The 24,186-nt window shown below is 36.8% G+C and overlaps 1 protein-coding gene across 1 annotated transcript in view; it reads left to right on the top strand.

The window, feature by feature from the left end:
- The first annotated feature begins 4,062 nt into the window (after window positions 1-4,062).
- LOC136035285 (proteasome assembly chaperone 2-like) overlaps window positions 4,063-24,186 on the top strand; it is a 45,729-nt gene continuing 25,605 nt past the window's right edge. The window contains exons 1-3 of the mRNA XM_065716968.1: window positions 4,063-4,178; window positions 12,162-12,330; window positions 14,354-14,412. Of these exons, the coding sequence (XP_065573040.1) occupies window positions 4,125-4,178; window positions 12,162-12,330; window positions 14,354-14,412 (282 nt within the window). The 5' untranslated portion in view covers window positions 4,063-4,124. The remainder of the gene's footprint in view (window positions 4,179-12,161; window positions 12,331-14,353; window positions 14,413-24,186) is intronic.

Genomic DNA, 24,186 nt, shown 5'->3' with positions numbered 1-24,186 from the left:
TCTCTTGCTGAGGGCAAGAGATTATTTTCAAATGTAATACAGACTGATAGGCTATCTTCTAATTGTTTTGTTTCTCTATTAAATCTTTTCAATCTTTTTACAGATTTCACATTAGCATTGGACTCAGATTCAAGATCACTTTTAATCTCTTCTTCAGTGATTTCTTTAGGTATTCCCCTTATTACTCCTTGACATCTGGGTTTCAATTCATCAGCTTTACCTTAAATTACCTTAAATCGCACTGTCCGGCGAATAAGGTTGGGTGAACATCCTGTAGATTCGCCGGTTGAGTGATGGAGGTGGAAGTGCGTTGTCTAGTTCCGTTGAGTAGATCCACTGGCCTCCCAGTGTAGTTTCCACTCCATCGCTGCCCAGTCTCGGTCAATTGCTTTTTTGAAGTTGTCAACAGTTTTGGACTGAACTGTTTCTTCACTAAGGGAATTCCACAGTGGAACAGCACGAGTTGAGAAGAAGTTGGAACGTTCTCTCCGTGAGCTTCTTTGTTGCTGGAGCTTCTTGGTGTGGCCCCGGGTGTGGCTAGAGAGCGACTTATTAAAAAGCCCTGGTGTGACACCATTCTCCAGCAGCTTGTGGGTCAGGATTGCATCTCCGCGTTTCCTCCTGTACGTCAGGGTTGGGAGCTTGAGTTTCTTGAGGCGTTCAGGGTACGAGAGGTTCTTACATTTGGTTGGTAGTTTTGTAGCCCTCCGCTGAACGCTCTCAAGGATCATCTTGTCCACGACATAGTGGGGAACGGCAAGAGAGACTCCGTACTCAAGTTGCGGTCTGACCAGTCCTGTATATAGCTTCCTGATTGTCCTGGGAGATCTACTGGTGATATTACGTCTGATGAGACCAAGGGACCTGTTGCCTTTTGCAGCTAGGTATTTGCTGTGACTATGGAATTTCATTTTGTCATCAACAATGACCCCAAGGTCTCTTTCTTCGGTGACAGTTTCCAAAGTTATGAGCTTCCCAGTACGATCTGTCATTGTATATGTCATTCCTGGGTTCTTAGGGCCAAGATGTAGGACTTTGCACTTTTCAGCATTAAACTCGAGGGACCAGGAAGAGGACCAGTTGTTGAGGGTGTGCAGATCTGCCTGCAGAGCTGCGCACTGTTGGTTGTTTGCGACTGGGCCAAACAATTTCGAGTCGTCTGCAAACAGTTTAAGGTCATTTTGCACTGACTGGGCTGAGTCATTGATGAACATGTTGAAGAGGGTAGGTCCCAGTTTAGTTCCTTGCGGAACTCCGCTGAGCACTGGAGTTGGGTTTGACATGATTTGATTCCCCTCCTCATCATACATCATCACCCTCTGTATTCTATCCTTGAGAAACTGGATAATCCATTCTCTTACATCTTGGTGGAGTTGATAGAACTCTAGTTTCCTTTCCAGGTACGAGTGTACTACCTTCTCGAAAGCTTTGGCTTGGTCCAGCAAGAGTACGTCAACTGGAAGGCCTTCCTCAATCATCTTGGTGATTATGTCATATGATTGAATTAGGTTTGTCTCCACAGAGCGACCCTTCCTGAAACCATGTTGTCCATCGTATAACAGGCTGTTAGTTTCCAGATGTGCAACGATTGCATCATTTAAGACGCCTTCCATGACTTTTGATGGGACAGAAGTCAGGCTGATGGGTCTGTAATTCTGTGGTTTATCTTTCTGTCCTTTTTTGAAAACTGGCATGACATTTGCTGTTTTCCAGTCAGAGGGAATAGTTTTGGAAGCTATTGACATCTGGAATATTCTTGTCAGGGGTTCCGCTATTTCAGCTGCGGTCTCCTTCAGCAACCTAGGATGGATGCCATCGGGTCCCTTTGCCTTGGATGGGTCCAAAGTTTTTAGGCGCTTGTAAGTATCACAAGCTGTGAACTGGATCGATGGCATAGGGTGTTTGATGTGGGTGGTTGGCATATCCGGTGGGGGGCATCCAGGGTCTTTAGAGAAATTTGACGAGAAGCATTGATTGAGGGTATCTGCCATTACCAATGGGTCGGTTATTTTGGTTCCATCGCTGGAGGTAAAATGATGGATCGACCTGCGGCTTGGGTTGTTTGAAGTGACATATCTCCAAAACTTTTTTGGATTGGTTTTTGCCTCTAGTGCTATCGACTCCTCATATCTTATGGTTGCTTTTCTGGTCGCATTTCTCAGTTTGTTCCTGGCCTTTTTGTACTGCTCTAGATGGGCTGCACTCTCACAATTTTTATACTTTTTCCAAGCTTTCTTTTTCTTATTAATGACTTTTTTTAGCTGTGGTGACATATACGGAAGGGTTCTGGGACGTTCTGAGAAGTAAGTTTTCGTATGCTTCAACTCAAGACTCAGTAGTATGTCCTTGAAAAGCTCCCAGGATGCTTCAGTGTCTTGTTGCAAGGAGTTTTCCCATTCAATCTCTTGTAGGTCCTGGCGTATTTTCTTGTAATCAACAAACGTTCGTTTGATTTTGTTGGTTGGTATCTGATTCAAGATTATTGCACTCAGGATACAAAGATGGTCGCTTGCTCCAAGGGGGGGTAAGTTTGCTGTTGACATAATTTTTTCGGGGTTGTTTGACAGAACGAGATCAAGGAGAGATGGAGTTTGATGATCTCTATGTCTGGTAGGGAACTCAACTGTCTGGACCAGCAGGTTATCAGCAAAGGCTTCAAGAGTTGGATTGGTATAGTTGTTTTGAAGAGTAAAGCCTAAACCATCGACCCACCTGGTGTCCGGCATGTTAAAGTCTCCTGTGATGATGACATTTTTGGGGTTACATATTGTCATATTGTCTTTGACTTATGTTTCACCTATTTTCTTAATTGTCAATGCTTTTGCTACAGCAGATTCAGTTGGAAGAAATATTGTGACTCTCTTTTTATCTTTGCTCAGTTCAAATTCAAAGTGCTCAGGTTTCAATGCTTCTTTTAGGCTTAAAGTGGTTTCTCTTTCCATAGGCAAGATTTTTGTTTCAATTTTGCTAGACAAGATTACTCTATTATCAAATCTGTCAAGAATCTGGATTCCCTTATTTTTTGGGTGGTACTTAGGAGCAGCTGTGTAGCAACTCTATTGTTTTCCTCAATGAGGGTTGGGGATATAGCTCTCTTGGCTCCTTTTCCCAAGTCATGAAATAATCCTAGCTTAGGGAAATTTATGATACCCTCCACTTCTTTAGGGTTTGCACTGCCTAAATTCATGGCTTCATCTGAGGGAAGAGGTGGGTAATTTTCATCAATTGAATTCAAAATTTCAAATGAATTTGATGTAGGGACTGTAGCAATGAATCTATTTTGGGAGTGTGGTGAAATATAGATTTGATGCTGACTGTATTGACTATTGTGGGGGGCTAGAGTTGTGACATATGGTGATTGTCTTGCCTGATTAAATCCTGGTGTCTGCTGTATAACCTGACCCTGCTACTGTATAGCTTGAGACATAGGTACAACTTGTGGAATAAATGTTGTGTACATGGGGGCCTGCCCCTGCTGATTATTTGGACCTACTGCATTTGGCCCCATCATCACTCCAGGAGAGTGATGTGGATCCCAATTTACCTGCATCCCAGGTAAAGCACACCACTATAACCAAAAAATTAACAAAAATATCAAACCCTCAATTCAAAAATAATATATCTTACTTTTACTTTCCTTTTATTTCTTCTTATTCAACTAGCCAATTCCAATTGCCGCTGTTGAATTTTGAAACAGTTGCCAAGCAATTTTGAAATAGTTGGCGAGTAGCTCACTATATCGCTCATACTGAAGAAAAACAAAATCCTTACTGGGAAAGATAAAAAATTCTGGAAGCTGCACGAAACACCAACAAAAATCCTTGAATACACCATCAAAACTGAAAATCTTGAATATCTCTAGTTTAGTAGGGAAAATCCCTTAATATCTCAATTATCCCTGAAAAATCCCGTATCCCTTTTTAGAGAAAGGAATCCCGCGGAAGGCCTAGAAATCCCTCAGAAAGGGAAAAATCCCTCAAAGTGGAAACACTGATTTGAGCGTTCGAGGGGATAATCCGAGTTCTGACGTCATGTGCGTCTCATAAAACGCTGGGATTAGTCAGATAAGTAATCGGACAAGTAAAAGAACACGAGGAATTACATGACATTTGAAATTAAAAAACATGGATTTCTACATTGGGAGAAAGATTGAAGGCCAAGGGTATTTTTTAGTTTTGGTGAGTATTATTGCCAATTGCTAAATAAAATTAAAGAACAATAAGTAATCCTTTACTGTCTAAAGAGGGAGGTACATTTGAAAAGAAACGTTGAAAACTAGGTTTCTTAAGTAAGAACCTTTTTTGGTGTAAGGTTTATACTAACGGCTGTTCAAGCAGCTAAAAAATAAACTTATCTCTATTGTCAGAATTGCATCCTGACTCCAAACGTAACAAGCATTTGTGCTGGAAAATGAACTTTACCCCACTCCTATATATAGCCTACCAATTCAGGGTATCCTATATATTTGCACATGGGAGGGAGAGTAAATTTCAAACTTATCTCTTTAGTAAGAATTGCTTCCTCAATCCAAATTTAATATTCATTTGCATTAGAGATGAATTTATGCCTACCTCCCTAATGTGCATATAAATAGCCTAGGCTACCCTGAATTGATAGGCCTAAATATAGGGGTGGGCATAAAGTTAATTTCTAATGCAAATAAATGTTAAATTTGAGATAAAATTCTAGTTTACTGACTTCTTGCTATCTTGGAAAGGGGTTAGGTTAGGAAGATGAAACTTTCAGGGAAGGGTCACAGGCTAAAGTATGTCCTGGGAAGGTATTTTGAAGTACCTACATTCGCTCCCTTTCCTTCTAGAGGGTCCTGACCTTTGATGACCTTTAAAAATATATGTGTTAAAAAAGTGAAATTGTGAAAAGTGAAAAAGTGAGTATTTATGGCTATTCCTCTTCCTCCTACATTAGATAAGTTGGTGACCAAAGTGTAGCCTAATCAGGAATCTGGATCTGAACCTCTCCAAGAGGGGTTTTAGTCCACTTAGGTTTTATCTTTCTAAAAGCATAAATGTCTGCTTTTTCTGTCAAGATTGTATATTTTATTTCATGGAATTTTGACATTAATCAATCTGTATTACTGAAGACAACTTTTAGATACTACTTTTATTCTGGCTATATGTGTCATTATTTGGGCCATTAGGTACTTCAGATTCAATGCCATTCCTTCTACTAGCAAATAATAAAGATGAGGGTGTCAATTAAAGAGCTCTTTTCAGGGCTCAGAATAATAATTTGCAAAAGAAGCACTTAGTGAATTAGAAAAATACATAAAAGATGCATGAAGTGGTGTGTTTGCATTCTACCAAGCCGAGTAATAGAAAAACTCAAAATTGACCATGAAATTCTCCTGAAGATTAATATCAACAAAACTTTGATCTTTATTTGTGTCTTGGAGAAATTCATCCTAAATAACATAGCAATGGCTATGGGAGAGCATTAAATCAAATTAGAAGGTAAAAACCTTCCAGATGTAGATTACACAGAGGATATTGGTGGCCTAGATAAAAATATTAATAAAATAAATGGATTTTTAGGGGGATTTTGAGCTCTTGGTGCAAGAATAGGAGTGAGAATTGATGTTACAGAGACTAAATTGGTTAGACTTGGATGAAATGAAGGTAAGGAGGTGTTATGAAGGAAAATTAAAATCCAATAGTAGAATAACCATGGCCCAGGGTGTTTTGCTCAGTCAATTTTTTTTAATGGAAGTATAAGAAGATAAGTCTAGAAACCAAGATTAGAACACTGGAAGCTACAGTCATGGTAGTTGTCTAGTATGGTTCTGAATATTGTTGCTTCAAAAGGCAGAAGAAAATTTGATACACGTTTTCTTGAGGAATCACCCAAGGTAGGTTTAGGTACCATTTCACTGACTGTATGTCAAACTGCAAGATTTACAAGAATGTGGTTCAGTTCCACTTTCCAATGCTTTAATGAAATAATGGTGTAGATGAATAGCATACATTTTATTGATGAAGGATGACAAGAGGTCAAAAGGAAAGATTTCATGGAAATTGGAACTTTATAGAAGGGATAAATAGGGAAGTTTTGAATAGGTTAGGATGGAGCAAAAGCATGAGCTGGTATGTTTGCCTTGAGCTGTAGTTGGTTGTTAGAAGTAGCATCAATCACTACTATTTCAAATTCCATTTTGAGCCTTTAAAGAGACACCCTGTTCCTTATTGATTTCTAATTAAATTGAGGGAAAAAATGTCTTCTTTATGTCTTGTGCTCCTCTGTTAGGCAAAGAAGGTTGAAAAAGCGACAAGGTGCAACATTTTTCTTCCACCTGTTTGGGGGACATGGACCGTGGATCTGCCCTTCAAAGATGATTTTTGTGAGAAGGAGCTGGCTCATCTATTTTACATGACTGAGCTAACGAAGTTGTTGGAGTTGGATGGTGTTGATGATTTTTGATTGGATATTGAGGTGCTCAAGGAGTTTGACATTTGATATTTGATCAAGGAAGGTAATACCAGCAATGCAGCAGATTGTCATCTACCTTTAATATCCATGTTTCACGTGAATATAATGTGATGGGGATTAAAAATTATTGAAAAGTCTGTAATACATTAATACATAATACAAAATCTGCAATATCTGTAATACATTCCCCTCTCCACCACCTGAGGACGTGCTGAGTGGCCTGGGGGAGGCCCCTACGGAGAATATGACTCAATAGTACTCAGTAACTAAGCAGTTTGATTTTCCCAATATATTTTTATTATTTATTTGTTATATCAAATAGCAGCTAGCACAATGCTTGTTGTATAAAATAAGAACGCTTATTGCAGCAATCTCAAAACAAGAAACAGCAAATAAGGCAAACAAGAGAAAACAGAATAAATTAAGAAACAAAACCAATGCACAAACTTATTTGACAGCCTTCCAGGAATTAAGATTATTTACATAAAGCAGTGTCCTGATTCTGCCTATATTTAAATAATTACATATTATATGATTCTACCACCTTTCATGGCAGGCTATTCTACTCTTCAGCAAACTTGTTGCTCAGATTGGTGTCCAAAATATCCAGTTTGGCATAACACAGTAGTAGACCATTTTTCTAATTTTGGCCAATTTAAAAAGTCATGAAAAGGTGCTCCAGCCTAGCCCCCCCGGACTTCCAGTGGGAAATCCCGCAAGAAGATTCTCCCCTCCTCTCTGCAGAATTTCCACCCCACATATCCCCCTGAAAAGTTCTCCCAAAATATAAAATTTAGCAGTCAAAGGGAATTTTGCAAATAAAAAGAAAAGAGAAAAGTATATAATTATACATGAGCTGTTATGAAGGAGGGGTGGCGGTTATTTTGTAGGTAAGGGGGAGGGATTCAGATGCCTAATATAGAAGGGGTATGGGAGGATAAGGAAATTAATCTTGCATCTTTCTTTGCTTAGATTTAGCCTGCATAAGGGTGCTGTAGGGTGATGCATCCCTAATTACTGCAGAAAATTGTTTCTGACGTTCATGTTAAAGCTTCGTTTGAGTAAACTAATTTGCTCAATATTTCACAAAATTATGTGCAAAGATATGTAAGCGTGCAACCTTTTTTGATATCTAGTCCTTTTATTGACCCTTAGGACATCTGTCCAACATTTTGAGGTAGCTACTTTGTTTAGAATAGTTTAAAATACCAGTAAATTTGTATCCAAGGATGACATAACCCTAAACAGGGGTGGGTCCAGAGGAAAATCTTGGGGGAGACCCAATATGACAAGGGTGCCAATAATTGACAAAATTGACAAATTTATTTAAAAAAAAGTGTAAAGAAAGAAAAAAGTAACGAGGGCATCAGAAAATCTTGAGAGGGGTCTTCCCCCTGCCCCTGGGATAAGTGCCATAAATTATGCCCACTGTCAGCTCTTTATAAATATGCTTTATAGTGGAAAAGTAGGGACATGTTTGATGTTGGGAGTCCAGTTGCGTGAAACTTTCTGGGTTTATTCTTTGGCCAATAAGATACTCTTGCCAGTTAGATAATCACCAATTTGCTGTGGGAAGTAGGAGGGGTTAGGGACCTGGAAATGAGCCCTAAAAACTTTTTCCTGATCAAAATGAAATTTACAGGTGCAAATCCTTAGGCTAAGGTGATTAATGTATAAAAACTTTTTAAAAAATTGGTCCTTCTCCTAACAAAGGGTAAAAAAAGTGCCGAATTTTTCTTATTGGTTTGATACTTAGGCCTATGTGAAACTTTGGGCTAAGTTGGCCCCATTGCAGAAGGAAAATAAAAAGAAAATATTGCTTACCCTCATAATGCAGCCTCAAAAGGGCCCAAAGAGGACCCCAGATACAGAAGGAAAATAAAAAAAGAATATTGCTTCCCTTCAAAATGCAGCCCTAAAAAGGGCCTGAAAAATTCAAATTTTGTTTCCCTTCCTATTCAAATGAAAGGGGCTATTTAAGAAACTTGGGAAGGGGATTATTCGATCAAAATTTGAAACTTCTTGTGCTCTTTTTAAAGGCTGAAAGCTGCTGCAGCGCAATGAGCCTCCTTATCGGCTTCTTATTTGTTATTCCACCCCTCTGTCACCTCTATGATTTTGAGTCAGATTTTGGGATATCTGTTTTGTTAAAAAATTTGAACCCTCTAATAAGTTTGCCTTTGGGGTTAACATCACCCACCAGAGCCCCAATTTTAAACTTTGTCTTAACCTGCTATAATAACTCAACCCCCAGAAAGACGAAAAAGAATTAAAATAAACTAAATATATAAAAATAAATGCTATAAGACATCCTACACCGCATATACCGCCTATACTTCGGAATATTGATAGAATATTCCACAGTTCCTTTTTTTCTTTATTATTTTTATGTGGAACACTTTCTCTCTGACTGGCCAATTTTACGTGGGGGGATTTTCAACGGGGGGGGGGGGGGAGGGATCTTTTGCAGGGAGATTTTACACGGGGAATAAGATAAGCGCTTACTTGTAAATATAGAACCGCCTATGCTGGACTTGTGGCTCTTCTTTTGCTGAACATTAATCATTTCACTTTTTTGAATTAACAAGTTTTGAAAGTCAATAAAACATTCATAAAATCAAGGATTTTGTTTTGATTTAGTGTTCAATGTAGTCATGTTAAATTCCCTTTTAAAAGAAGATAGTTGAATTTCATTTTCAAACAATTTGTGGTAACAGACTGTACATAAGGAGTGACTTGGTCCAATAGTAACCAAAGCTATAAAAAACGGAATTTTGATATCAAGTGGTACATAGAAAGAATCAACTTGTTATGCTGAATCCAAATATATAAAATGCATCAAGTTTAGTGTTACCCATCAAATTTTACGAGCCTGAGGAAATTTACCTGATTTTTGAATTAGAGAAGAAACAGCCCGTAAAATTCAAGGAATCTTGAAATAAATCACACCATCAGATTCAGTTTACCAGAGAACCCTACTGTAGAAATTTCAAGTCCTGTATACAAAAATGTGGAATTTTGCTATTTTTGCCAGAAGACAGATCATGGATGTGTGTTTATTTAATTTCATTTAGTTTTTTCCAGTGGAGATTGTATTGAAATAATGATCATGAAAGATTGGGAGTGGGTGCATTCGAATGGAAATAAAAAGTTCTAGGGCCCTTTTTAGGTGACAAAAAAGATGAGAGGGCAATTGGCACCCTCCTAGTCCAATTTATTTCCTAAAGTTATCTGATCAAAATTTTGAGTTAGCCATCTTTTTCAGTGTAGTTGAAAGATCAAATAAGTATGTCTTAAGGGGTAAATGAACCCCCACAGTCTATGGGGAGAGGCTAGTAAGTTATGAACTTTGCCCATAGCTTACATATGTTATTTGTTATTGGGAAGTGTGTAGATGTTTTTTTTTTGGGGGGAATTCTGTCCTTGGGATGGTTTTCCATTGGAAGAATCTTCATTAAGGAGGAATATTTCCAGGAGGGGTGAATTCTCCAAGAAAACTGGTGGGATTTGACAGACCTATACGAATTCTTTTTAATTGTCTTACATTCTCTTTGTCAAATCAATTTTGCATGTGAAGACGTTCTGGAGGAATTATCCTGGAGCAATGTTCTGCATGGTTTGATTTTCGGAAAAAAAGTTTCACGGAATGGGGCATTTTTGAAGTGATCGAGAAACTTATTAGTGATTCAAATCTTCTTCAAATGAAAGTATGCTAAGGATAGCTTTCAGGCTGAATTGTCTGCAATAAATTTTACGGGGAGGGGGATTTTTAGCAAGGATTGAACTGTCTGGAGGGAACATGACGGGGGGGGGTGTACTTTACTTTTGATAAAGTTTTCACTGAGTAGTTTCCCGTGTGTGTGGGGGGAGTGAGGGTGTATTTTATGGAGGGTGAGCCAGATTTACCTACATTATTTGAACAAAGAACAGACATTAAATAAAAAACATTTTTTTTTTTACCGAAAGTAAGGACTAACATAAAAATTCAAAAGGAACAGAAATTACTCTGTATATGAAGGGTTGTCCCCTCCTCAATACTTTTAGGCCAATGTTTGATTGTTTGCCCCAATTTTTTAGGAACGGATAGTGAAACACAGGAGCTGTTTAATTAAAATGGAAGCTTTTTTAAATTGCTAACGGATTTAGCGTAAAGAACAAGGTACTGAGGAGGGAGCAACCCTTCATATACGGAATAATTTCTGTTCGTTTTGAGTTTCAATGTTGGTCTTTACTTTCTGTTAAAAAAAACTTGTTTTCTTTATTTAATTAAAAGGAAGAATTGAATATTATCTAGTTAGATTTGTTTAGGGATGAACTATTAGTTTTTGCATTTCAACCAATCAGCAAAATTTTTATCTCGAAAAAAATTAAAGAAAAAAGAAACAGACTAAGGCAGGGTCCTTGGTAAGGCTCCATGACTGGGAAGTGTTGTAGGATACAGGTAGAAATAATGAAATGAGGATACTTCTCAGTCAGAAAATAAATGACAAAACAACCCAACCAGCTACAAAGACCACACAATTCTTAATTTTTTATAGTAAAGTTGTGACCTCTTATAGCCAATTCAGGTAGAGTTTTCCAAACAGTTTGATGCACAATTAAGGGTTTGAGTATGATCTTACAGATACAATAAGAATAATTTAAACCTTACACAAATTTTAAAGATGCCATAAGAAGACTGCCATGGAGCAGAAGAAAACTGAAAAATGCACTGGAGAAAATATACACTGATTCAAGACTAAGTAATTTTAAGCTATTGTTAAATTGGTTTCAGAAATTCCTTGTTTCATTGTAGTTATTTCAACATGGACTCAGAAAAGTGGAAACAACTGAAATCTATGTGGTCAAGCAATAAAATACATTAAACTGAGTTAAACAATGATATAGGATTTTGGGATATAAACATTCTGAAAGGAAGACCTTGACACAGAATCTTGCGCCTGGCACGTTTTAAGTTTTTATGCTCATTGTTATTTTTTCAGTCGTAAAAAAAGGAGTCAATATAAAGTTTTGTAAACATTTCTATAAAATCTGAATTGTTGAAGACAAGCAAAGTTTGCTGGCTTTTAGATGAAGTTTTAGGGCTTCTAGAGATCTATTTATTCTTCTGCAACCTTTGAGAAGAGCAGTGGTCTTTTGTGAATTTAACCAAATAATCCTGTAGATCTAGTACTAATAGGATACATAATACATAGGTATATCTGGGACATATTTACAAACTTTTAGAAATACACAAATAAAGAACAGAAACCTGAAATACTGTCAAAGAACTTTAGCCAGTCATTTGTCAACTTTGACCAAAGGACGGTTATCTCAGCGTTGGCAAATCTGAAATATAAGGGTCTTTATATGTTCAAAATTAAAACTAGAATAAATGAGGATGCGATCAGAGATAAAACTCACAAACACACATTCAGAAGCAAACCATGTGTAGGCTGGTAAAGCTCTTACAGTAATGATTCAAAGTTATCATTTTGTTATTTTTTTTCTTTTTTGGGTAATAAGATTGATTTATAAGTGAAGATCAATCGTTCCATAGGCCCTTTTTTTGGTTTTCTTATAGATTTGCAGTGTTTTACAGCTGTTTTTGCTTACAAAAATGTTTAATTAAAACCCTGTCAAGGATTATTTTAAGGATCTCTATTTTCAAAATCATAAATGAGATTTATTGATATATATTTGCCATTCTTAACTTTGAACTCATTAATATATTGCAGCCATCATTGTCTCTTGGTAATGTTGGACAGCTTTCCATAGACCTACTTCTACAGTCATTTTCAGACGAAGTTGAAAAAGTTGGATATTTGAACCATCCGTCTTTACTGCCAGTGGTTGGTCATTCTCCTTATTCTATAGATGTAGCTGAATTGTACCTTGGATGTGAAGGTAAGGATGTATAATAGATCTTTTAGAGAAGTATGCTTTGTTTCTTGTCTGTAGAGCTTCATTAATCGCCTATGCTTTATTAATTTCAAGATTCACTATATTGTGTTTGAAAATATTGCTGCTTTGTATTTTTTGCAAAAGCCCCTGAATGAAATTGATGCCAAGATAGATTTGAAATATGATTAACTGTACATTGGACATGAAGCCTCCGTTCACCCTTGAAGGTTTCCACTACAACGTTAAAACTTACCTGTAACAAAACATCCCCCATTCTTGCCTAAGACGGAAAGGGAGGAGCGCCACGGTGATTGCTATTAGATTCTATTTTTGATTTTATAATGTTTTAATTGGAGATTTTCCTTTCAAAATATTTGAAGTATCAAACTTAGTTGTTTTTATATTCATGTCATCTGTGCTTGTAATTTTAATTTATCAAGTTGTTTAAAATGTCAGACCCATCATTTGAGGACTTTTATAACTTAAATAAACCTTTCTTCAACGGAGATCGAATATATCATTTTTTGATGATTGATTTTGATTTTGATTTTCCTCATTTTTTGAGGGAAATAAAGAAAATAAAATAAATAAATATTATCATTTATAAGAGGCATGCAACCTCAATACAGGGGTGTCAATAAAAAAATGTAGGGAAGGGGTAATGATATTTTAATCTTTCAAAATGAAAGTACCTAATTTTTGTTGCAAAATCTGGGGTGGCAATGGCCCTCTATAACAACGTCCAGTCTTTGCCCCTGCATAATCAGTTAGTGTGCACGAATCCATCTATAGATATAGTTCCGCCAATAAAGTTGTGCTTTTTTTTGAAAAAAAAACACAATTTTTTTTAAAGACATTTAATTCTTTAGAATAATTTTGCCATTTCGACCAATCGGATTATACCTCTATATTAAGACAGTGTTAAGTGAACATAAGCTACAAGTTTAGTATAGATGACCGATGTGGTCAGAATTTGCCAAATAAGGAGATGAGTGTTTTCGCCCGATATGTAAACTGTGGAAAGAAGATTTGTGTAAGAACCAAGTGGTCACAACCATGGCCCTGGAATGTAAAAAAGCGTTTGACTTACTAGATCATGGCGGTTTATTCCGTCAGCACAGTAATATGGAAATTCATTGAGTTGTCGTTCTGCTGCCAGGAGGAAGGGGGATTTTCCAGTGAATATTTGCAATGTGAATAATTGATGCAATTTAAATGTGTGAATATCTTGTAGTGTTGTCATAAAAATGAAAATGACTTGATTTTAAATAGGACCAATGATATAAGGGTTAAATAAACAGGACTAAGGGCTCGAGGTGAATTTTTTCATTTTCATCCTTTTTCGCGATGAAGGCTATTGCCCTCCCGATCGCCCATTTCTGGGAGTAATCGTGGATAGTATGCCATGAGCTTCTATTTTAGGGCTTCTAGAATGGCCTATATTTTCTGTCTGATGTCGGATAAATTATGATATCAATGTTTTTTTTTTTCTCTATGATATTTTCTAATCAATATTCTTACTTAAATATATGAAACACAATTGGAAATCAAAATATTTCCTGTAATATATTCTCAAATATTAAATAATTTTGTTTTCTTCTTAATAGAATTGTTGAGACTTGAAATTCCCTTTTTGACTCAATGCTTTTTTTCGGTTCTAATCGGAAATGACCGCCTCTTGAGCTTCCATGTAGGCTTCTATGTCCCATGTCTTCAAATTCGTTCCTCTGCTTAGATTAAATTTTAGTATGCCTAATAACGCCACCAATTTATGAAATTAGAGGGAGGTGTATTTTTCAAGACATGGGGGGGATGTTTTGAAATTACTCAGTAAAAGTATCCAAAATAAGCCATTCTTCATTAAATACCGAATTTTTTTTTTTGGGGGGGGGGGGTTGAAAACAAATGAACGGCTAATCTTAAGAACGGCTTTTGCCTCAGTGCCTTCTGCCCACCTAATTGAAGCCACTGGTACCCAAGAGTTGCTTTTCAGGATTATACTCATTTGATTTACTTTATTTTGCAGTATATATCATCGATAAACTGAAGTTGATCGTGGTACAAATTAGGACCCTTCTTACAAAGGTAATGTTTCAGTTTCGCGTTTTAGCATTGTCAGAGGAATTTTAAGTGCCTTTGTTTTGTCAGAGATTATTTGACACTCTTATCATTTATTGTAGAAAATACAAAAAACGCAATTAAAGTATTGAAATAAATTATGGACAAAAAATAAATGAAGAATATTTTCCTACAATGTATGCCTTTTCATCATGGAGGGGGGAGAGGGCTGAATAAACCCGCTGATTACGAATATATCAGGAATTCTTCCTAGGGATGTTGACGACTCTTGAAAGTCATCTTAAAGGTTATATTTGCCATAAATTTACCATGTTGATTCTGTCTCTATTTATCATTTTTTTCAGCGATATGTGTACCAAACTAATGCAAAATTATGTGTTTCAGGATGAAATAAAGATTAAACAGCCATGAAACCTACAAAAGAGCTACTAGCTGCAGTAAACATCTCCTAAGAAGTTAAGAATAAAAGATAGTTAATTTAACAGATAATGCAATGGATTCACACGAACAGCTGGCTCTTGCAGCCAAAGTGGTAGTTGCCACAACATCAAAAGAACTAGACCTTATTGAAAAAAAAAACCTTTAGCATAACAAAGTAGCCCAAATTCGCCAGCAGGGTTGCCAACTGTTTGGTCCATGAATATGCCCCCTGAGCATCTAAAAATGTGTCATTATTAGTCAAATTATGTCCCTTTATTGTCTTAAATATGTCCATAATATGTTCATCTTGGAATCTCAGAAACTAGTTTTCTTTACAACTTGTATTATTGACCAAAAGGTGCTTTGTAAACCTCTTTCAAAGCGACCAGTTAACATCAAAATAATGAGAACGAAACATATTTATTTATTACATCCATACAGAATGAATTAGTGGGAAAGCACAAAACTCATAAAAACATGTAAACCGAAAACTACTAGTGGAAGCTTAAGGCTAATCTTCCAACGAAAATTCCTCTTGACTGGTATGTTTGGTATGAGGGTCACCATTTTTACATCCTTTGGTAGCTTATTGCCAATCAGAGTACTTCTTGCGTATGTCATAAGATATTATCCAGGAGTCAAGTGACGCTCCAGAACGCCGGATAAGCTGGGCTGCACTTCAATCACTTTTGACTCTTAAAAAGAACAATGGACTTTTCAATTTCCAATCGAATGAGCTCACTTCGAAGTTTCTACGACAAAGCCTTCTATACGAAGTTCAATAAACTGTGTTCAAAAGACAACAAACTGTGCCACATCGCTCTTTACTTTAGCAGTGCTATTGTGCTGCCTATGATTTATAGTCGTTTAGAGTTTCAATTATCAAAGGAATTTATATCTGCTATATTTATTTCTGGATTTTTACATGTTCTTTGGACTATTTTGAACAAAATGGCTATCTCACAGTTTTGACCACATGCGTCTGGGGAAAAGAGGGCGCAAGAGGAAAGGGCTAATTGCCCTCTCTTATAACATTTGGCTCTTAAAAGGGAACTAAAACCTTCAATTTCAAATCAAATGAACTTCCTCTAAAGATTAGACGACCACCCCTTCCATATAAACCTTATATGCCTCAGGACGTAACTTACAAAACTTACCCTCAGGCTGGGGGGTAGTGTCAATCCCAAATGCCTTGTTATATGATCTTCAAAATTTTTTTTTAAACAAAATGGTTATCCCAAAATTCCTATCTGATGCTTTTGGGAAAAGATTACGAGAGGGGAATGGTCTGTCGCCCTCCAACCACGTGTAATTCTTAGAAAGGGCACTAGAACTTCTGATTTCCAATCCAATGAGCCTCCTTCGAAGCTTATATGACCACCAATAACGTATATTATGCTGCTACTACTACTAACAACTCGCTGCAGCACCAAGCCGCCTGAAGCCAATACAGCTACACACGCTCCTCCTCCAATCCAATCTATTCAAAGCCTTTCTCTTTACACCCTCCCAGGAAGTTCCCCTTTCATTTAAACCCCAGACGAGGACGGACTGCTTTCTGTTTAGCCCTAGACGGTTGGACAAAAGGGACAATCTTCGGCAATCTGTCATCCTTCATCCGCAGAACGGGTCCTAGCCATCTCCACCTTTTTTTCATTATAGCCCTAAAAAGCGGGATTGAACCGTATTTTTCGTACAGCCCACTGTCTCAAATACGGTCAGTCAGCCGGGTACTTAGAACAATCCGAAGGCAATTTCTCTGAAAACATATAGCAAATCTTCATCTGCTTTTTGAAGCGCCTATGCTTCAGAGCCATATTTGACCACTATCATCACTGTAGCTTCCAATATTCTAATCTTGGTTTGCAGCCTTATCTTCCTATTAACTATAAAAAAACAAAAAAATACCCTGAGCCTTGGCTATTCCACTTTTAACATCTTCATCGCTCCCACCGTCTTTACTAATAATACTACCAATGTAAGTGAAGCTGCCCACCTGATCAATATTTTCGTTACCCAACCCCACCTTTTAATCTTCACTTATTCCTAGCCCTAGTGACTTAGTCTTCTTAACATTAATTTTCAAACCTATTCTAGCCCTCTGAACTCGCAAAACTTCTAAAAGTTCGTTCATTTTGCTCACACTTTCATCTAGAATGCTTAAATCATCAACATAATCTAAGTCCGGGAGAGTTCCCCTCCCATTTGATTCTATTATCTCTCATTGCCTTTCCTTTGCTCCTTAAGACAAAGTTCATCCATATCAAGGGGGATAGAACACAACAATGCTTAACTCCTGATTTAATACAAAATAACATACAAACTGTTTCTCCAACATACAAATAGCAACCCTTACTATGGATTCTTATAGAAGAAAACTGAAAAGATCTACAATATTTCTTTTTCCATGAAAAAGACTTTGTCAATAAAAAACGAACGATTAATTAAAAAAGTTCCCCAAGACACGTTTTTCGAAGAAAAGTAAAGAGCTACATCAAGCCAAGAATGAGCAAAAACAGATTCAAATAATCTTCCAAGCATAAAACTACCAGAAATCACTATCAATAAATAAATGAAACTTCAAAATGAACAGAAGTTACAATAAATATCCGAGTCAAACTGAAAACGAGCATAAATTAACATGAGTAGGGCTGATAACCCCTATGCCTCCTCAAGACCAGAACACAATTTGCGCTTTACTGAAATCAAAATACGCTTCAAATGTTTTCACCTTTCTTACTTTCATAAATGAAAAATTATCAAAATCTTAATGAAGAAATGTCTATAGATGTCAATTTAACCGACAATACACGGCCATTTGTTCCTTTGCTTTTTTCAGTAAAACCCAAATTGTGTTCTGATTTTGAGAAGGCATAGGGGTTTAAGACCTACTCATGTAAATTTTTGCTCGTTTTGAGTTTGAATCGGCTATTTATTGTAATTTCTGTTTGTTTTGAGCTTCATTTATTTATTGATAGTGATCTCTGGTAGTTTTACGCTCAGAAGATTATTTGACTTTATTTTTGCTCATTCTTAGCTCCATGGAGCTCTTTAATTTTCTTTGAACAACTTGACTTGTGGAAAAAGTTTAAGTTGGTTCTAAAAGTTAAAGTTAAAATAATACAAATCACTAATCACATTAATATATTTGTCTGGTATATCATACAAGGATGAGACCTTTGCCAAGGTTCTTCTATCAACAGAATCGAACGCTTGCTCATAATCTATAAAACTGAGGACCAAATGTGTTTGACAACTCAGAAACTTTTTCAATTATTAATCTAAGAGTGAAAATTTGGTCGACATATCCTCTACCTTTTATAAAACCGCACTGTTCTTCTCTTAAAACTTTGCCTACAGCATCTCTCAGTCTAAAAAGTATCATATTACTAGGTAATTTGCTACCTACAGAGACCAGGCTAATGCCTCGATAATTACCGCACTCACTCGTATTACCTTTCTTATATAATGATTTAATTAAGGTTTTCTTAAAATCGTTAGGTACTCCTCCTGTTTTAAAAATCATATTCGTAATTTTCAGTAACTTATTTCTAACCTCAGAGCCGGCATATTTAAGAAACTCATTTACCACACTATCAGCACCTGGAGCCTTTTTTTTAGTCCTTTTAGTATTGTCACTAATTCTTCTTCGTAAAACAAATCTTCCTTCACATCCAAGGTATCACAAACTTTTTCATTTCTCTCTATATCTTTTTTTGCAACTCTGTCTCGTTTTAGCACGTTCTCAAAATTTTTGCCCATCTTTTTTTTAACTCTTTCCTATCTTTAACTGGGACAAGTCCGAATTGACTACTCCCTCTCAATTTATTAACATGCCACTGCAATATTTTACTATTATGCCGTCTAGCTGCATCTTCCAGATCCACGGTAGTTTTATCCATGGCCTCACCTTCAAACCCCCTTAGTTCATATTTTAATGTTTTCTCCGCTTCTTTACGTTTCTTTTATTTTCGTATGGTCTATCATTCAAGTAACTCTTGTACAAACCCCTTCTCTTCTCTAATAAACATAAAGCCTGCATTCCTAACGTTCTTCCCTTAGACACCATCCGCAACTTCACAAATTGTTTATCTAATCATCTTCCACATTGTCAAATTTTAAACTCTCCAGTTTAATATTCAACTGTTCCTGGGAATTTTCTCTCGAATCTTCATCCTAGAGTCTACTAACGTCATAACATCTCGGTAGTAGTTAACCTTCAGAAAATTTCAGTTTTAAATTAACCCTAGACACCACTAGATGGTGTTTTTTATTTTTAACATCAATAACAGCACTTCTAAATACCCTAGTATCTTGTATTGATCCTGCCAGTCTTGTGTTCACTATAACATGATCAATAAGGTTTGTTCTCTTACCACCACCTGAATACCATGTCAACTTATGGGCCATTTTATTACCAAACACCGTATTGGTTATAACTAGATTGTTATTCCCACAAATTTGCAAAATTCAGTAGCCATTACTGTTTCCTTTCTACACCAAATTTATCTAGGCTAGAATACTATCTATCCCTATTTTTACTGACCTGGGCGTTAAAATCTCCTAGTAAAAACACCATATTTACACCTGGGACCCTGCCTATTTGCTCCTGTAACTTTAAATAAAATTTGTCTGAGTCACTAGTATATCCATCAGTCGGTTCTACAGGGGCATATACTACTATAACTGATGCCCTAAACTTTTTAGTCATGAAATGAGCAGTTAGTATTCTATTATTGATACCTTCCCAGCCTAAAGAAGACTTAGCAGCTTACTTACTTATCATAGCCCTACTTCCTGTCTATGCACCCCATACTTCCTGTCTGAGTAAGCAAATTCTATATCATCTAATTTCATGCTTCCTAGCCGAGGGATGTGAGCTTCTGAAACTCCTAATAAGTCCAGTTCGAATCGTCTGAATTCGTCTGTCAAAATAACGATACAATAGTAATTTTTTAATCCCAATTTCAAATTGTCAGGTTCTTTAAATTATTGAAATAATTTTGGCCTCAGGAAAAGCAATGATCCCGGATACCAGTGCAGGACGGGGATCAACATATAGTCTCAAGTCTTCACCGAAGTGCTTAGAACCGGACAGCAGAAAGTCTCTGGGACCTCCGGTATGAATGCAGGCTTTGTGCAATCCTGGGCCCATCTTGGTCAAAACATAGTTTTCAGCACTTGGCGATTTTCTTCTATCAACAAGAGTCGAAATCCTGCACTGACAGTCTCAAGCCTATTACCTTCGACTCATCATATATTCATGACTACAAATATTATGCTACTACGGGAATTATGGGCAACTGGTATAACTCATAGCCCTTGCCCTCAGGGCCTTGGGGGGTTGTTACCCACAAAAACATAATTGCTGGGCTTTTCAACTATGCTGAACAAAATGGCAATCTCAAAATTTTGTTTGGATGTGTTTGGAAAAATCACTTTTCATCGTCCTCCAATCACTTTTGATTCTTAAAAAGAGCTTCTTAAAAATAGAGAATTCTTAAAAAGAACTCTAAATTTCCAATCAAATGGTCAGAGCCTTGGTCAGAAAAAATAATCCATTTTGACCGTGTCGCTATTTCCCAAAAAAATTCAGACTGACGAAATATACCCTGAGTGCTTGGCTTTTATTTTGATTCCAGACCATCAAGAATCCAAAATTTTAATTTTCTAAACTTTTCATTTTCAGTTGTCAATACTTGATAAACTGATAAATGGCTATCGGAAGCCGGAAGTCAGTGTTAACGAAAACGGTGCCTGCTTGTCTATTATCTTGACTGTAGTGTAAAAACTAGGAGAAATACAATCGTTTATAGATGAAACAATACAAACTCTTAAGGATTTTAAGAGTATTTGCGCATAGTTGCCTTCGGCAAAGAGGAAGTAACTCCGAAAAATACAGTATAAAATGCAAAAGATTAGTAGAAAGTAAGAAGTTAAGTAGATATAGTACTAGATAAGTAGTTTTGGCACTAGTTTGGTGAAGAGTGAGTTTTTTTTCATAAAAACGTATATCTGGTAGGGAAATTATGTGTTTTATGTCATAAACTTGAAAAAGGTTTCCTTTTTGTATCCTAAATTTCTAAAATGTGTTCCTTAGTTGCCCTATTGAGTCATTATGTCCCAGCACATAGAAATATGTCCAGTTGGCAACCCTGTTCGCCAGTGGATATTCTTAGGTTGTTCTTATTGATCCATACTCTTATTGTTGACTTGCACAATTCTATCAGACTGTATAGATGGTGGTAAAAAATCAGTCTCTGGATTGTTTTCAAAATATATTTGAATGTGGAGCACAAGGAAGAACTATAAAGGCAGTAGTGCTCTTCCACAACACAATTTGCTAGTGTTTGGATATGAAGAGGGGATGTTTGGATGCTCTTTATAAATGTCAGTTTTAAGTCGAAATTTGTAAGCTAACCTCTATGTCATAGGATATCCTTCCACTTTTGTGAATCATGAGGGGAGCAGGTGAATTGCAAGAAATTTTTTGATTATTTGGGACACTATTTGGCCTTTTTTTACTTTATTTTTAATGAACAATTGACCCCCAAATAAATTGTGTTCCCGTCTCAATTCTCAGACACGCTATGAATGTATAATATTGAGTTTTGTTTGTTTTTCATTATTTTCAGGTAGAATTTTGATACTTCCTCCTCAGGAAAGTGTACTAAAGTTAATCCTTAAAAACACTACTGCCAAATGATAATTTGGATTGGTATCATTCAACCTTTTGTTATAGGATAACCTCTATACCAGGTCAATTAAGCATTGCGACGATATTTGGATAAATGTGCGGATAATTTCGTATATAAAATTCACAGAGGGCTCCTTCCTTTTTGCATGATAATCCAATCCTTATTTCTTTACTCTAAATATCCATCCACTTTCTTTTTCCTTTCATTATTTTTTACATCATCACTCAACTCCCCAAGTTTTTCATCTCTCGAATACATCGTATCACTTCTCAAATCTTTTCTGGCACCTCACTGATCATTTTCTGTTTTGCAGGTTCATTATCTTCGGTATTAATCTCCGGTATGGCCCATCCTTTTATTGCTCCCGGTCGATCGACTCCCTGTAGATGGTTTCACTGATGTTTCTAATTTTCAATGACTTACACCTTTCGAAAATCAATCAAAATAATATTTCTGAACCTTCTAGTTTCTATTCCTGTACACGTCTTAGAAATGCAAGTCATTGCCGGTATATATGATGGACAATCCACTGGCCTGTCTGTCTTTTTTGTCTGCCTCAAAGGTAGTTGTGGACTGCTCAACACGAAAATCAAAAGTCTGGATTTGTCCAGAGATTGTCTCCTAAGGTGCTTCCGTAAATGGTCCAGGCCACCTTTTGCTTTTGCAGAATTAAAAATTGTAGCTTGAGTGTGGTTTTTATGGCACTTGGTATTAACCAAGTGACATATAGCAATCGCAAATTCTGTCGGTCTGTCTGTCGATCTGTCGGTCCCGGTTTTGCTACTTTAGGCACTTCCAGGTAAGCTAGGACGATGAAATTTGGCAGGCGTATCAGGGACTGGACCAGATTAAATTAGAAATAGTCGTTTTCCCGATTCGACCATCTGGGGGTGGGGGGCCGGTTAATTCGGAAAAAATAGAAAAAAAGAAGTATTTTTAACTTACAAACGTTTGATCAGATCTTAATGAAATTTGATGTTTGGAAGGATATCGTGTCTCAGAGCTATTATTTTAAATCCTGACCGGATCTGGTGACACGGGGGGGGGAGTAGGGAGGGGGAAACCTAAAATCTTGGAAAGCACTTAGAGTGAAGGGATTGGGATGAAACTTGGTGGGAAAAATAAGCACAAGTCCTAGATACATGATTGACCTAACCGGAACGGATCCGCTCTCCTTGGGGTAGTTGTGGGGGGGGGGGTTAATCCTGAAAAATTAGAAAAAATGAGGTATTTTTTAACTTACGAGCGGGTGATCGGATCTCAATGAAATTTGATTTTTAGAAGGATATCGTGTCTCAAAGCTCTTATTTTAAATCCCGACTGGATTTGGTGACATTGGGGGGAGTTTGGAGTGGAGAGATCGGGATGAAACTTGATGGGAAGAATAAGCACAAGTTCTAGATACGTGATGGACATAATTGAAACGGATCCGTTCTCTTTGGAGGAGCTGGGGGGTGTTAATTTGGAAAAATTAGAAAAATTGAAGTATTTTTAACTTAAGAACGGTGACCGGATCTTAATGAAATTTGATATTTAGAAGGAATTCATGTCTCAGAGCTCTTATTTCAAATACCGACCAGATCTGTTGACATTGGGGGGAGTTGGAGGAGGAAATCTTGGAAAATGCTTGGATTGGAGGAATTGGGATGAAGCTTGGTGGATAGAAAAAGCAAATGACCTTGATACGTGATTAACGTAACCGTACTGGATTCGCTCTCTTTGGTGGAGTTGGGGGGAGGGGTTCAGTGGTTTGGCGAGTTTGGTGCTTCTGGACGTGCTAGGACGATGAAAATTAGTAGACGTGTCAGGGAGCTGCTATTGACTTGATAAAGTCGTTTTCCCAAATTCGACCATGGGGGGGGGGGCTAAAGGGAGAGAAAAATTAGAAAAAATGAGGTTGGTGATCGGATCTTAATGAATTTTGATATTTATAAGGACATCGTGACTCAGAGCTCTTATTTTAAATCCTGACCGGCATTAAGCCTCTAATTTTCTTTTTAAATCAATCTATTGATTCTTAGAATTTTTTAGAGCTCATCATATGAGCTCTTGGCTCTTAGCTCTTCTTGCCTCGTCACAAGTGCCATACGAGCTCTTAGCTCTTGTTGAGGTGTATTTCTTTCTGTCATGATAATTATATTTAATGTTATTCCATGAATGTGTTTGATGTTGCGATTTACATCTATTGTTATGTGGTTTTTCGACTGAATTGTATATTTTTAAGTTTTCAGTACTAGACTAAGTCTGTCAAATATAAGTAAGTGTGTGTGTGTGTAGTGTGCTAAAAGTTTAAAGAAATATGTACTCTGTTGGTCACCGAAGTGACAGTGGGACACACCATAATTACACGACTTGATTCTGCTTCTTCGTTCTCCTATGGAAAAGGCAAGTATTTGATTAAATTGTATTTATCGTTTCTCCATAATTGTTACGATAAAGTATATTGACAAACTTTTCAATGGGGAAAAAAAAAATCAACCAAATCTTGAAGAAAAACTTCGTGGCTTCAACTTAAACACCCTTTCAACCTTGGATTTAAAAAACGGCACTGCTTTTAGTTTTCAGTAGAAATTAAGTGGCATAGAACTTTATCTCTACCTCTGCATAAGACATTTTTTCTGAAGATCAGAAAAGATCAGCTGATTCAGATAAACAAAACAAT

The sequence above is a fragment of the Artemia franciscana genome, chromosome 14 (assembly GCF_032884065.1).
Source record: "Artemia franciscana chromosome 14, ASM3288406v1, whole genome shotgun sequence".
Lineage (NCBI taxonomy): Eukaryota > Metazoa > Arthropoda > Branchiopoda > Anostraca > Artemiidae > Artemia > Artemia franciscana.
This window is presented reverse-complemented; position numbering and strand designations above follow the sequence as displayed.